This window comes from Pyrgilauda ruficollis, unplaced genomic scaffold (assembly GCF_017590135.1).
Source record: "Pyrgilauda ruficollis isolate IOZ18807 unplaced genomic scaffold, ASM1759013v1 scaffold15, whole genome shotgun sequence".
NCBI lineage: Eukaryota > Metazoa > Chordata > Aves > Passeriformes > Passeridae > Pyrgilauda > Pyrgilauda ruficollis.
Window position 1 is genome coordinate 15274895 of NW_024513654.1, and position 16016 is coordinate 15290910.

The 16016-nt window shown below is 35.4% G+C and overlaps 1 protein-coding gene across 7 annotated transcripts in view; it reads right to left on the minus strand.

The window, feature by feature from the left end:
• Positions 1-16016, minus strand: part of CPEB3 (cytoplasmic polyadenylation element binding protein 3) — a 79986-nt gene that overhangs the window by 36664 nt on the left and 27306 nt on the right. For 6 of the 7 annotated variants that reach the window (XM_041461422.1, XM_041461425.1, XM_041461427.1 and 3 more), the window contains exons 3-4: positions 14537-14696; positions 4589-4645 (exon numbers count right to left, since the gene is read on the minus strand). In XM_041461422.1, coding sequence (XP_041317356.1) covers positions 4589-4645; positions 14537-14696 — 217 coding nt within the window. The remainder of the gene's footprint in view (positions 1-4588; positions 4646-14536; positions 14697-16016) is intronic. The other variant, XM_041461423.1, reaches the window with a different exon arrangement.

Here is a 16016-nt window from a genome sequence, read left to right on the forward strand (position 1 = left end):
ATATCAGTAAGCCCACCTCACAGCTTCCAAGGCAGCATCAATACCAGCTGCTTGTACAGGTGGTTCTGAAAGGCCTAACAAGGTGATGTGCAAAGTGACAGTTCCCACACTCTGGGGCTCCTCTGAACCCCGCTGCCTTTGCTATCTCACACTTCATATCAGGCATTTTTTCCCTCCACTTATAGTCACTCAGATCTCTTCACAACTAAATCAGGTCTAGTTGTGCAAACCTTGTAAGCTTTCTCAGTGTTTGTTATTCCTCTCTGTTATTCTATATATGCCATTAAGATGGTGACACATTAGTAACCCAACCTGGCAACTGGGCTCAGCAAATTCCTATAGGTAAGAACGAAACTATTAAATGAGATGGATGTCTCTTGGAATTTAGTCACACATTTGCCCAGAATATTATCACTACAAAAAGAAAGTTTTTATTAGCTACTAAACTGCCAACCCAAGATCTTGCAAGACAAAAGTAATCCAAGCTTTCAATTTGAAGCAGTTTATTTCAAGGTATAACAGAAGCATTGGCAAAACTTGAAAATATAAAATGCTACTTCAGCAACTTTTATATCTAAACACTATATGTGTTTGAAAACAACACATCAGGAAGAGCTAAGTACAATAGCTCTTAAGGAGACAAGGCAATTTAAAAAACAACACAAAGATGGAAATAAAAAATGAAATAGTTTTGTTGTCATTGCATTTCCTGTCATGGCATGACAACTTCCCCACATAAATGGGATTAATCAAATAAAACCAAAATCTCAACACAGACATCTAAAAAAGTGCCTTAAATCCCTTCCTTAATGTCTTTTCCCAATTATTCTGCTCTGAATAAATAGAACTAAATTACACTAATGAAAAGAAAAGACAGTCAGATGGAGAGCAAATAGTACCAGACCTCACAGATGACACATTTTTGTATGAGACAGGAACGAACAGTGGAAGCAGATGGAACATTTGTAGCCCAACAGGACTGCAAAGTCACTGTGCAGAGGAGCCTTAAAAAAAAAATTCCAGCATTTCACAAAGGGGTTTCATTTAACTGCCTTTAGACTACATTTATTTTACAGAAGATTGTTAGGGATCCCAGCACAACACTTCAGTGCTTCCTTATAGAGATCACGCACCTCATTTATTCCCATCTTCCTTTTCACCTGCCACACTTCTCTCCCACTGAAGTCACTGAGGCTTTCTGGAGTTTCCAAGAAGCCCTAAAGACAGCTCACCACCTGCCATGTAGGTGACTATCCATTCATGCTGATCACTCAGTCCTGGTTACTCAGCTAATTAGAAAGGAGCATATATTCAAGAGAAGCAATGGCTGCAGAAATGTATGGCTACAAATAGTATTGAATATTAGCAAGAGAAAGGATGGAGGACACCTTTGAGTTAAATTTGTGCCACAGTTCCCCTACAAATTACAGTATCAATTATTTTAAAAAGGTTCCGTAGATGAAAGTTTATAAAAATCCTTATAAAAATACCGTTTAGCTCAATATGAACTAAAAAATTACCTTATGACACTAATTGATTCAAAACACTATTTCAAGTAGAGAAATTTCATTTAGATCTAGTACAGACAAAAGCTATACCATTTCCCCTTCAAATATGCTTCCAATATAATATTTGCATCTTCTTTTGTTTAGCTGCTCTTTAGGATTATGCTTGCATGTCTCCAAATATTTCAACATTTCATTCCTCAACAGAAGCCTAATTCTGAACTTCAAGAGCATTTATAATAAAAACATGTTTAAACACATGTGCAACTCTGTATGTACACAAGCATAATACCACTAATGACACTGAGAGATTCATAACAATTATGCATTTAAAAGTAATCTCTTTTATCCTATGGATTTCATCATTTCAGAACTAGGTGTTTTAAGCTGGTGATGATTAAGCCTTGCACAATGCTGAACAGAACAGTGGTGCCACACTCCCCCTGTGCTGCCAGCTAAGCAACACCTTCCCTCAAAGCAAACAATGCCCTCCAACATCTACAGACAGCAGCTCAAGACAGGCAGGCAGGAAAAGCCCCAGATTCAAAAGGCTGTAATGAGTACACAGGGACAACAGCTGAAGTACAGTTGGAAGTTCTGCCAGAGAGGACAAGGAGCTAGAGACAAACATCCCCCAAACCTTCCCCTCTCCCTACAGCATGTGAAGTTTTGCATTGCTGTTGGCATGAGCACATGTTGTCTTCCACCTTCAAAAGACTGCCTACATTGTCAGTGTGAAATTGAGCTCTGAGTAATAAATCTTAAAGATTATTACTGTGTCTTCACAGGAAAAGAGAAAAATGCTTATGAAGCAATGACTTGAAATAGAATGTGAAGGTTGGATTTGCAGACTCAGCAGAGAGCGTTTGGTTTCACAGAAATTAAACAGATATGACAAGTATTATTATTTAAAGACATTACATAAGTTTTCAATATTATTCAAAAAATACTGTAATGAAGTATCTTTTGGGACTTTTTATTTTACTTATTTTATTTTTTTAACCCAAATCACAGCCATTCCAGCACAGAAAAGAATATTTCTTCTTGAACTAATTTTCCTTGGTATATTTCCCTACTAGAGGGAAAAGGTAATGAATGACATGGGAATTACCTAGTTCTAAATTTTTCAAGTTTAGCTACATACAAAAAAGGATTTCAATCACAGAAAATAATTTTTAATCTTGTGTACTTGAATATTTGTTTTTATTCTCAGGTCTTCAAAGATTTAAAAGCAAAACCCAAACAGTTTCACAGTACAATAATTCTAGCTAAGGGGTTTCACTGATGGCCAAAGATGATGTGGCCTTGCCTAGTACAGAAAGGAAGGGAAAAGAGTTGCAGAAGAAGAAAAATAAATGGGAACTTATTCAGACTGTGAATTTGTGCTTTATTTCAAATAAAGCAAACAAATTGCATATTTATGATTCTAGGCTTATTTAAATCTTTATACAGTTAATATTTGAATAAACCAATATTTTAAATAGTGAAAATGCATAAATATATATAGTTTTGATCCCTCAGTTAGCTATGCTGATATGTTAACCATGCAACAGGACTATAGCTATAAAATATTATTGTTTTTTATAAACTGTTAGAGTATATAGTTGTTGTAAAAAGTTCAAATAAATTGGACAGAAAAAACGGGTTTTTTCATTATTTTCATCAAAAAGAAATCAGAATAAAACACAACATTCATTTAAGATAAAAGCAAGTTATCCCAAAATAGTGTAACTTTTTGTTTCAGTTTTTCATTCCCATCTTTCAAAAATCTGTTAGACTTCGTAAGACATGCTACCATATATTTCATTCATAATTGTCAATTTTTATAGGTAACTCAAAATTCAATCATTGTATCCCATTTCACAAATATATTTCTATTGCAGTTAACTTGTTGAAACGGACACTGTAGAACAGCAAATACATTCTGAGCCCAGAATTCATGTCAAACACCTGACACCTGTACTGTGTAGACCTTGTTTACACAGAGAGGCATGAACAGCTTCGTCTTTTAATAAAGTCTTTAATTAAACAAAACATTTCTCCTAGTTAATGATTTGATTTCCTATAATATGCTAACTATGACAACAAAAACTCCCCAAAATATTACCTCACTATTAACAGTGTAAAACTAAGAAGAGGACAAGGAAAGTCTTACAGTTTTCAAAAGCTGGCCTTTAAAGCCAAATGTTAAACACCTTGCATCATATCTATTACAAATTTTTGGTTCTTCACATCTATAAATTATTCTTTGCTTGGTACTACACAAGAACCCCTGCAGTTTTCAGCCATACACAGTCTAACTTACATAGACAGTGCAAAGGCAAAAAAATTTAGAGAAGCTTGTAAGTAATCCTAAAATGTTGAACACAACACTGTAAACAAAAATGGACATTTCAAAACAGTCAGCATTTCTCAGGATTAGACAGACAAATATCTGCTTTGATTTCAACAGCTCAGTTCAGCATTCTGCTGGTGCTGCCTGACACCCAGTCCCCCACCCTCCCCACACAGGAACTGCCTTCCACATCCATTCTGCCAGCGTTTTTGAGTCTGTATGTTCATGACTGGACTTTTAATTTTACTTTTATTTCCTGACAGAAAAAAAAGCAATAATCTATCAGTGAAGTGCAGTTTTCCTCATTATTTAGACGTCTAAACATTCTCCCAATTCCTATCTACATAATGGAAACCAACAAAGCAAACGCTGTCAGTCCATGTAACTGTATGCAAAACTTGTAACAGCTCATCCCAACAGGAAGAAATATGTCTGGAGAGATAGCAGAAATCAAAGTAACAGCTTTAACACACATACACACCCACCAAGGAGGGAACAAGAGAGACTGTTCTGTAATATTTTCCATAGCAAGCATTATGAAGCTTCTAGTGAAACACATAAAGCCATTACAAAGTTAATATAAAGAATAAGAGGTGATTGGCTTATGAAAAACATTTTCAGAGAATGAACATGAACTTCTATGCAAACATTGCAAATATTTATGTCTGACTGTGCAGCTACACACACAATAGATGTAAGGAAAAATACTCAACATGGCAATATAAATCACTAGACATTAACTACTTACTGTTAAGAGCCATAATATTGTCTGTTCCTGGATGATGGAAGTTTATTCCCATACGCCCTGCAATGTAAGTAAAAGCTATTTTCAATGGTCTGATTTCACAACTGAATTAAATTCATTAATATGAAAAATTTCTAAAGGGAATGAACAGTCAGGGTAGCTGAATCTTCCACCTATTGAAGACAACTTCCCAAGAATACACATTTAAAATATTTAACACCATAGTACCTTCAGTAATATGCACTTAAAATATAAACAATGACACAATTATTTTAATACATTCCTTTAGTTTGCACTAAGAAAGCATTATGCTTACCCTTTCAAAACAAGACCTCAAGTTCAGCCTTGATGCAGTTATGCCATTTATAGTCGGCTTCCAATAATGAGTACAGCATTACAAAACTCCATTTAATTGGTAAAAATAAGTCATTATTTTTCATACTACATGCAGCACCACTAGCTTTCAAGTTAACAGATGGTTGGAGAGGGAGTTCTTACCCTGGTTTTGCATTCTTCCCTAAGAAGCTCCCATCACCTACCATTTGAGATAAGACATTGGGTTGGAAGGCATATTGTTCTCCAGCAGGACATTCATATGTACTTTGAAAAATGGATATTCTTGACCTAAAGGAGACTCAGTCCAGAGAAACCTACTTTTACTGTTAGAGCAAAAAATGAGCTAACAGCAGCAGTGCCGTTCAGATTTGTTTTGGATACTTTTTAACTGAGATGAAGTATTAAACCTCACCCTGAAGACACTTGGTCATAGGACTTTTTAAATGAAACCACCCAAGAAAATCTGCAAGCTGTAATTTCTATTTGTCCTTACTTGGAAAAATATGTAAAAGGATAATTACAGTCACGTAAAAATTATTTCAATTAAGTACTGTAAATAACTTTATGTATATAATGTAATTCCATTTCATAGGCTTTACCTATCTCTAGGTCTGTGGCTAAGTTTGGGAGCAAAGGAAGAGGTCACTTTACATTTCTTCACTACATGGACACTCAAATATGGGAGCTCAGGACTCACTCACTACACTGAAAAACTATTATAATGGTTATGTTCCTGTACTTCTGCAAACCCAAATTTTAACAAACTCTGGCAAAGCAGAACTAACGCCAATCCTCTCCAACATTTTTAGTTCCTATTGATAATTAAAACTTTCTATTTCCAGTCACAGAAACTGCTGTGCTGTAATGAATATTGTTTCTGAACAGATGCAGCATGAAGTTTCAATACACTTCTGAAACTAAGTCATAAGCAGGTTAAGAAAAGTAAATCAATCTTATCTTCACATGGAAATTTTCTCCTTCTTTTAGAAAAAAATGCGACCACAATAAGGCTATGAAGCAAAGAGCACCTCCAGAAAGAAGTGAGGAACAAGGTAAATAGAATTTCCATTTTTCCTTTCCAACTCCTTGAGCAAAGCTCCTTAGAGATCAGCTTCATTAACCACTTCACATTCCCTAATTACAGACATAATTCTCCTATACATATTTTCACATTAATCTGGCACTGCAGAAACATTAAAGCTGCTGTTATTTCATTTAGTATAACCTTTGCTAAAATACTTCAAGACATTTCCAGATGAACATTAATCCCCTTTTCCTTAACAGTGTATTAATGAGTGTGAGGTTACAGGTATTACTTGTAAAGAGAAAAGGTGTCTCTACTAATTTGTACTTTAAAATTAGTACTTGGAATAGAAGGGGGAAAAAAACCCAACTGTGAAAAAATAGAGTAAAATTTGAATGCATAACGCTTGGATGGCTCCTTCTCTTTTCCTCTGCTGAAGCTGAAATTCTGCTGTTCGACCAGCTTCAGAAATAGAATCCTATCTGTGACATCTGGGTTTGGTTTTTTCCTCCCTCCAGGCTGTTACTGGACCAGGTGCTGCTTGTGTGACATTTTGTCACCTGCCCTTGGCCTGCTATTTTTAAACAGTTCTTGTCAGCTATCTTTTAAGAGGAGCAGAAAATACAGAGCAGCACAAGCAGAAGGACATGTTCTCCCACTGAGCTAAGCCAGCGTGCAGGATAATTCTGTACATCTTCAGAGGTCCCTCGTGCAGCTCTATAGAAACAGATTAATGGAATCCCTTCAAAACACACCTGTACTAAAAGCATTCAAAAGAGACTGGCAATACACCAATCATGAGACAACAAATTATGGACAATTATACAGCCTTTCATATTGGTTATAATGTTTTAATATTTTGTTGCTTGAAGCAAATTATTTGATTGAAAAAAGAGGCCATCTGTAGATTACAAAATTGCATAATTATCGAAGGAACAAGAGAGCACAGAAAGGAAATTATAATTTTTTAATTTAAAGGTGCAATGTAGAACTGTGAAATTTAATTAAGTATATGTACTTTCAAAGACCTATTTAGGTGAAACACATAAATGAAAACTGGAAAATAACCAATTTTAGGAAAAAACATGTACCTGACCATTTACAAGATCTATATAAGCACATATTTCTAATTATAGTTATAAAACAAAATCTCCAAATAAAGGGTTTACTTTTCAAGAATATTAAGTACTCTAAACAGAAGTGTAGGGAAGTTAAGAGCACAGAAGTTATGGATTCCAGCAGTTCAGTGAAATCATAAATAGGAACCCTTCCAGTAACAGCATCCCCAGTACTTGTATTCAGTGTACATCTGCCATTTTCAGTCTGCCTGTCTTGGTTTCATAACTGTTTACTGAGTATATTTTCAATTATGTGCTTTTATAACATACACTTAGACTACTGCAGTTATGCTGCAGCAATAATCACTCTTCCATGTCTTTTCAATTCCTAGTTTAGAAAGAAAAAAATCTAGCTGTATACTTCTTGCTCTTTAAATACTTCAGAGCATAAATGAACGCTTGATGAAGGCTTCTATAGCCCAGGCTGCAGTGTTGCTTATCTTACATCATTAAATTTCTTAAATTAGTTCTCCTAACAACATTTGGAGAGACTTTTCTAGCTGGACAGCCTGGGTGCTCTGCTGCATGTGCAGTATCATACTTGTCATGGCAGAGATTCCTTTTTAGAGCACATCAAGTCTGAGCATCCTCTATTCTGTATTGTACTAGAAATGAGATGGTAAAAAAATTTAACTTTACCTTGTTCTTTGTAAAGGTGCATATTGATCTTGAATGAATTCTGAAATCTTTCTAACAACTTAAGGAAGTATACCCTTCCCACATATGAATCTTTCTTGATTCTTTTGCAAATAAGCTTTTTTAAATTGTCTAGATAATTTTGAGTTACATGATCAGTTTTGAGAAATAATGCTGTTCCAGAAATAGTAAAAATTAATATCAGACACAGTTTTACCACTATTGCATTTCTTCTTTTATTCATTTACTCTTCCTATGAGCTCTGTGGTATTTTGAATTTGTGTAACCCTAATCAGTACCTGGATATGAACACTCACATAGTGAAGGGCTTTTAAGATTACAGTTACCTATTCTAACCTCTCTTATGTTACAATCAACATTCCAAGAAACAATGTTCATCACTTATATATTGAGTAAAACTTCTTGCACTATTATACATCATGATTTGCACCAGATCAACCACTTATACCAATTCAGCAATTAGTATTTGGCATAAGATTTGCTAGAAAATAGCAAAGTTGGTCTGCTTTTGACCTGTCCTGAAGCTTCTGGGAACAAGAACTTCCTTGGAATGAGAACTTCCTTTCTGATTCTTAAGATCACTGTTGATATCAATTACAATTTATGACTATATAATTCTGTGGCAAGGTCAAATGAAACTGGCAACAGGACTGGGTCTGCTCTATTTCTTTAGTAATAATACCTCCTTTATTACTCTTATCTCTTCTATCATTTCCAAATTACTGCCAACAAAAGGCATTAAAAAACAGCAATACTTACTTGGATAGATAGGTAGCAAGTGGGGTAGGTTAAAGTCTAGACACAGAAGAGTGCAAAGACCAAAGCACAACCAGAATATTACCCCAAACATGTGAAATAAGATTATTCATCTGACTGCCATATATTTGGGAGCCCAGATAACAGCACAACCTATGACTCTCCAGAGCCTCCCTCATCTCCTCACACCCCCAGCTCAGCCATGAGTGTGTGCTCCAGGATTCACAAATGGCCACAAAGCATGAAGCATGTGTGCATATAGAAGAATTTTAATAGTTTTTACCGGAGTAGACCTTCAAGCATTCTCTCTCCTTTTCCCCGAAACTACAGGTATGTGAAACCATGCTACATTAACTCAACAGACATGCCCAAGACAATTTCAACACCTAGAATTTTGTAAGCAAGGGTCCACATAAAAAAAAAAAAAATATATATAAAAATAAGAGGTAGATCTCTGAAGAAGTTTATTGACTTTATTCTCTCCTCTCTTTTTTATGTATATTTGCCATTTGTTCACACCCATAATTTAAACACCCACACTTACAGATCTTTAAAAAAATTAAAATACTGAGCAGAACAAAAGTACTATTGTTTGCCAGAAGGGAAATATGAAGAACTATTGCTGTGTTCACATGTATATACTTTAACTGTGCAAAAACACACTGTGGCAACGTGAAGAGAAGCGTATAATTATCAGCTGTGAATATCAGTAATAAAATTTCCTATCACTGACTAAGCATATATATCCAATCAGTAGGGAAAACAAAACAGCATAAAATAAAACAGTATATACATTACAGTGAAATGCAGTTTTTATAAGTAAATTACGTTGCTCCAATAAAACACAGCAGTCTTGCATATATTTAAGTAGTGCGAACATTTTTAGCTTGAAAACAGCTATATTTTCAAGATAATAGTACTTTGAAAGCAAGACTTGAACTTAAATTTTGCATTACTTATAAGTGGTAGACAAGTATTTGTACACATATGCTCATTCTACATGAAGTTCTGGAACTGTATTCAAAAGAGCAATATTGGCATTTTTCATTGCTGTGTTTGGGGGAACTTAAATAAAGCAATATCAAAGCAGACTTTACCACTAGCAACCTATACTAAAATATACAAAACCCTCAAAACAGTAGCAAAGTGAGAAAGAAAAAAAGCAAAACAGATTTAGGTCTTTGTGAGGCCAATCTTCATAGCACAACGAAAAGAGGGAAATAAAGAGAAGGAAAATTTGCTATCTCTATAACCAATTTTTAAACTAAACAAAGCAAACAAAAAAACCCCACCACTCCTGACCAAACAGATTCAGCAGGGCAAAAACAAGGACATGCTGTTTGCCAGCAGCAAATTAGGAACTATGACCACTCTACAGGATCATTGCAAAAGGCATTTATTTAACTAAAAATATATGAACCATTTAATGACCATATTCTGTCCTGAAAAAAAAAATATTAAAGAGGATTTTTTAAAATAAGCAGAGTTTCAAATGGAAAAGCAACATAGTCTTTTCCTTCAATATATGAACCATTTAATGACCATATTCATTTAATGACCATATTGAAAAAAAAATATTAAAGAGGATTTTTAAAAATAAGCAGAGTTTCAAATGGAAAAGCAACATAGTCTCTTTCCTTCAAAAGGATTAGCATGAGGGGCCTAAGGGAGACACTTTTATGTAGGAAACAAATGTTCTGGTCAGTGATAAGTGGCATCTACCCATAGCAATTCTGATAATTTACTTTTACCCTACACTTTAGGTCAAAGCAGAATGTAAATAAAGAAGGCTATAAAATACTGCAAATAGAACCTTTCCTCATTAAAGCAACACTGTCACTTATACTTTTGTAGTGTATAATATATTTTATTGGCCATTCAAAAAAGTAAATAAGATTGTTCAGGAAAAACATCCTAGGAAATACTGCACATTTCTGTCAAAGAGGCCTCGTTATGACTGACATGGGGAACAGCCAGATACCCTGGGCTGTACACTGTAATTTGTCATTAACCAAGTCAATTATAACCAATTGTCATTAACAATTCCTTTACTCAACTTTTTTCCTCTTTTTTTTCCTCCTCTTGAAAGAAGGAAAGTATTTATGAGTATTGACTGAAAGAAAAGAAAAACATTGAAGCTGGTCTCGATGGTAGAGAAAGCAGGTAGGGAAGTCTGCCAAAGGGTCTTGGGACAAACGAAAATGAGAATTCCTTTTCAATTAATTTACATTCCTTAAATCTCAAAGTACAAAAATGGCAAATGACTTCTAAAGTTGCACAGTTCCCAGACTATGAGGACAGAAAACCCGGAACATACAGAAGGGTTCCCCTATCTGGCATGAAAAGCTGAGAAAAAGAAATCAGTTTTTGAAACAAAACAAGAGCGGACACTGAGCACCTTCTCCCAAGACTGGGCTCATGATAAAATGCAGCTTAGATGGATATGCTGGTAATTTAGGTGTAGAAACCTCAGAGCTAGATTTCAAATCTCTTTTACAGCAAGAAATACACAAAAAAAACTGAGTGATTGAGTGACCCTGGCTGTCCTCACTGGAGAGCACCAAGCCAGCCTGCCAATCAGACTGGCTCAATGTGAGTAACTCAGCACTGCAGGAGTGAGGATCAGATCATTTCTGCCGCACCAATAATCTGTCAGACTTGCTCTGCTCCACAACTGAAAGCAATAAAAAAGTCCCTCCCCAAAAAATGTCACTTAATCACATGTCCTCTCAAGGTCAAGTGGATCATGCTTTAAAAGAGGTGATCTGCTTTGGTGACCTTGAAATAAACTCAATTTCCACGGCCTACAGGACAAAGTCTGACCATATCTCTGAGAGAAGGGTACGAAGCTTCAACAACTACAAATGAGACTCTCCCTTTCTCACCTTGAGTTTCTCCATTACCTCCTCTGAACCAAGCACAGCATGAGGAACTCAGACCCCAAAACAAGAACAAAATATCCCAGAAGCATTTTAATTTGGTCTTCCCATCAGAATATTTTATGGTTAATCCTCCCACCCACATTCTAATCAAGAGCTCTCATTCCATACCCAAGAGAATTATTTTTTGTTCCAAATATCTGCTGGGACATGAAGGGCACACATGCCAAGAATGATGATATTCCAAGCAAAGTTTCAAACTTCAGATAAACTGCTTGCAATATTTTACTCATTAATACATATACAGACAGTACTTCTAAAAATAAATATTTGCTGGCAGCAGCAGGGTGAAATGATCCTGAAACATGGACCTGTTTCAGGCTCCGTAACATGCATTGGAGACCCCAAGAAATATACAGTTTTTCTAGAATCAAATCTTCCTGTATTTTCAAAATCAGAAGATTTTGGTACTCACCCTTTTCATACTTTCCACTTAAAAATTTGGATGGTAAATGTATGGCAAACTGACCTGTAGGCGCTGCTAGCTGTGATTGTTTGAGAAAAAAGGGATCATTTACCAAAAGAAGAAGAATCTTAAAAAGTAATTTGAAAGCCATCTCATTGTTTTTATTTTAAATTAGGATTTTTGTATCTACAGAAGAAATAGTGCTCAAACCTGAGATAGGACAATCAGATGCAAGAGGAAGTAAAGATTAAAAGGGAATAAACAGTTTACTATGAAAGACAGAGTTGGTAAAATGAAGAGGAACTAGCTCAGAGAGTTGGTTAAGTTAATAATACTCCAGAAATTTCACACAAGAGGCAATCACATGGGCTTGTCTACAAGGAACTGAAAAAATTAAGCTGAAGTACATAACCAATATATTAAAAAAGCTTCAAGGTGAAAATAAACAAAAATTTGGCAATGACTTAAGAGTAAGCCAAAGCAAGCAGAACTGATCACTTACTTTCTGAATGTGCTAACAGACTGAAATGTCCTGCTACCTTAAGGGGGTGAGTCAGAGGAGTGTGGAATAAATAAGAAAAAGCAAGTGAGTTTATAAGACAACAAAGTGAACTGTGAGGAAGGTGCAGAGAAGGACGGCAGCTGAAAACCTTCTTCGCCTTTGTAGAGAAAAAGTAGTGGGATGTACAGGAAAACATTCAAGACCAATTTTCAAAGAAAAAGAAACAGCAAAAATACAGTAAGAAAGTGATGTCAGGACTGAATCAATTTTTGTAGAAGAATGGTTTTCAGGAAAAGGATTCAGCTAAAATAGTAACATAGATCTGTTTAACACAGAGTAAAGCAACACCTCTTGCAAGGGAGAATGAACACGCCCTGAAAGAGCCGCTCCTACAAATATTCCCAGTCACACTGCAGTGTGAAAACAGGAGCAGGGAAAGTGCACACAAGGCCAGGGCAAGGCTGGGGGCTGGCAAAGTCAGCTCTGTATTTAAAAGGAAGAGAAAAAAGAAACACAGGGAAAGCAACGGTATTGAGGGGAAAAGCCACAGGCAGAGACACAAGGAGAAAACTGATAGAAAAGCAGACTTCTGCAACAGCTGCTGACTGGAAGTGAGCTCATTGGCAAGGGAGGAAGGCCAAAATGAGTGAGAAACACTGAATGAGAAAATGAAATAGCTAGAAAGAGCACATCCAGTCTGAGACTGAAGCCCTTGTTAGAGCAAAAGTAAACCTAATGGTCCCATTGTCAAATGGAAAATATCAATTTAAACTTTACATAATAGCCAACTTCAATAATTAATATCCAATCCAATTTCTAACCCCATCTTTTTCATTTTTTTCCACACTCAGATTCATGTAGAAATTCATTCTTAAAAAATTAGTCTCTATTTGTATATGTAAATAAATACTGAAAAACCCCATAAAAATCAGGAGGTTTAGCTAAATTGCAATGTATCTAACAAGATACAAAAAATACTTAACTGTATTTACTAGCAATTTGAATTTTATTTAGTGTTCTAATGCCAGCCACATGAAACATATATCCAATAGAAATGTCAATTTTGTTGAGCATGGTTTTTTAAAGTTCAACTTTAACCCTTATTTCAGAGATTTATGATCAGAATAGACATGAGACTGCATTCCTTGCCATTTTAGATAGATGAATAATGGTTAAAGACACATGAAGGCTACAGCATAGCAAATTTCAAGATAACAGTGGTAAAGAAGCCAGTTTGTTTGGGTTGTGAATAAAACCTGTACCCAGAAGAGATAGCAAAAAAGGCCCAATACTTTTGACCAAGAAAAAATATTTTTACAAATGGAGAGGAGAGTAAATGAGGCAGTCATGACATCAAAAAACATGTATATAAGCACTAGCATAGGAAGTGCTATACACAACTGAATTTCTTCTTTGTGTTCTGACTTAGTATTTGGGAATAATTTCTTTTCCAATATTTCCTTGGTATACGGATTACAACTATCCTCAGTCTTATAAGTCAGCAAGAAAGCATACCAGCAAGAACGTGTACTTATTTTTAAACACAAGCAATGAAAGATAAAGACAAAGAAGGGTGCAGGTTGATCAGGAATTCAATGAAATGCTGCCACACCTTTTCCTATACTATCAGGCAAGTATTACAAATGGTTTCATCCCTAATGCCAACACCTGGTAGAACAAACGGAGTTTAACAGCATAAATGATCAAAACTTTCCCAGCACTTAACAATAGCTAATATCTTTTGGTTCCCCCTAACAATTTGAAATCCAAATTAAGATAAACTAATTTAAAGGAAACCTGGAATAACTATAGAGAATAACCTTAACGCAGTGGTTGGTTAAGGACCAGTGCATCCTCGCTGATAATCCACGCTTTAGTATAACCTTTGAAAAAGATGTTGAACACAACAACTGGACTCCAGTTGCATGAAACATTTTTTGAAGTGACTGCAGCAAGAGCTCTTGCTCTACAATTTGTTGATACAAAATCCCATGTTTCAGATATGCCAGTCAGATAATACTGTGATTGTACACTTACAATAAATGGACACACATTTCACCTTATCTTCCTAGTAGAGAAGTTTATCTTAAGATGGGAAAACAGAAATTTCACAAAACTGGAAACTCATTCATTAATAAAAAGTTTATAGAAATACTGAAAAGCTGATTTTTGTTTAAACACCAAGCAAGCATGGACATATGAATATTCCTAACCTGTAAAATGATTCCTCCACATTATATCAGCGAAACTCATTGGTGGGCCACTGGGAGGGTAGTGTTTACCTTTCAGAGGCTCATGATCAGTCCTTATCATATCCATTAAGGAATTTTCCAAAGAGTGCAAGTTAAAAGTGTCATAGGGCCTATTCCGGTCCTAGAAGGAAGGAAAAAAAAGGAAGAAAAGACAAGAGTTATTGAAAATTTTAATTTTCTAATATAGGCTCATTTCTTGTTATATAAATTCCAGCATCCACTTCTATATTTATTCTTGACAGAACTTTCTATAAGACAAAAAAAAAAAAGTAAATATGTCTACAGTTGTTTAAAATTATACCCTTCATTTTGCAACTGCTGTTTTCACCAGTACAGCTATGCAAAGAGGCTTTTAAGTATTTCTAAAAATATACATACAAGCAACTGCTAATTCTAAACATTGTCATTTAAATAAGAACTTAGAAATAAAGCAGTATTAATGTTTCCACTGGAGAAATGAAATTGTTTCAGAGACACTTGGTTTACAGCTTCATCATCTGCTTTCTGTCACTGTGCTACCTTAATATCAGAGCAGAAGCAAGCAACGCTCAAGACACCAGCAGGCACCTTTGTGCCAGAAAGTACCAATTAATTCTTCAAATGTCCAACATTAACCTGATGGGTTAAGGAAAGTACACTAGGTGCAGGAAAAAACAGAGGCAAGCCAGGATAACACTTGCACTGTAGGGCACTCAAAAACCTGAGCAAGGGCTGGGCTGTATTGTTTGAGCCTCCCATTTTAAATTCACTGTAGTTCTGCTTCTGCTTTTGCAAGTAAAAGGGAAAAAGAAAAGAAAATAAAAGAAAACCCAGAATCAGTCTTTAGCAGGCCTACCAGAACAACCAGTTGCAAAGTTCAGGAACAATTCCATGGAGGAAACAATCTACCAATGCCCATGTATCCAGAGTACTGTCCACCATAAGACAGCATAACAGAATGGCCCCTTGTAGTTACCCTGTTGCTAAAAAAAATTTGTTTGCCTACTCTCATCACTATCATTAAAAAAAGGGGGGTGTTGTATACTATATTATGCTACAGTTGATAAAGAGTGGTATAACATTCTACCCTGCAAACTGAAACCTTCACTGTAATATGCTCCCACAATTCCTGGAACAACGTTTTTCACATGCTGGTTATTATAAGATATTTTTGCTTGCAAAAATAAGTAATTTGAAATAAGTATTTGAAATCCTCAGAGAAAAAGCAGTATCCATAGAAAAGGTAATAAAATTCTATCTTAATAAAGATTATTGCTCTTGAATCATCTTGTTCCTAGGTTGTCTTTAAATAAAACTAAAGGAGAGAATATTGGTATAAATTAAGTTTTTTTTTAATATTCCTGTTCTGGAATTAAAATAAATACACATCATTAAAAGCTTGCTGTTACAGAAAACTCTGAACTACAGATAGCCTTACTGTCAAAAATCTCATGTTCCCACA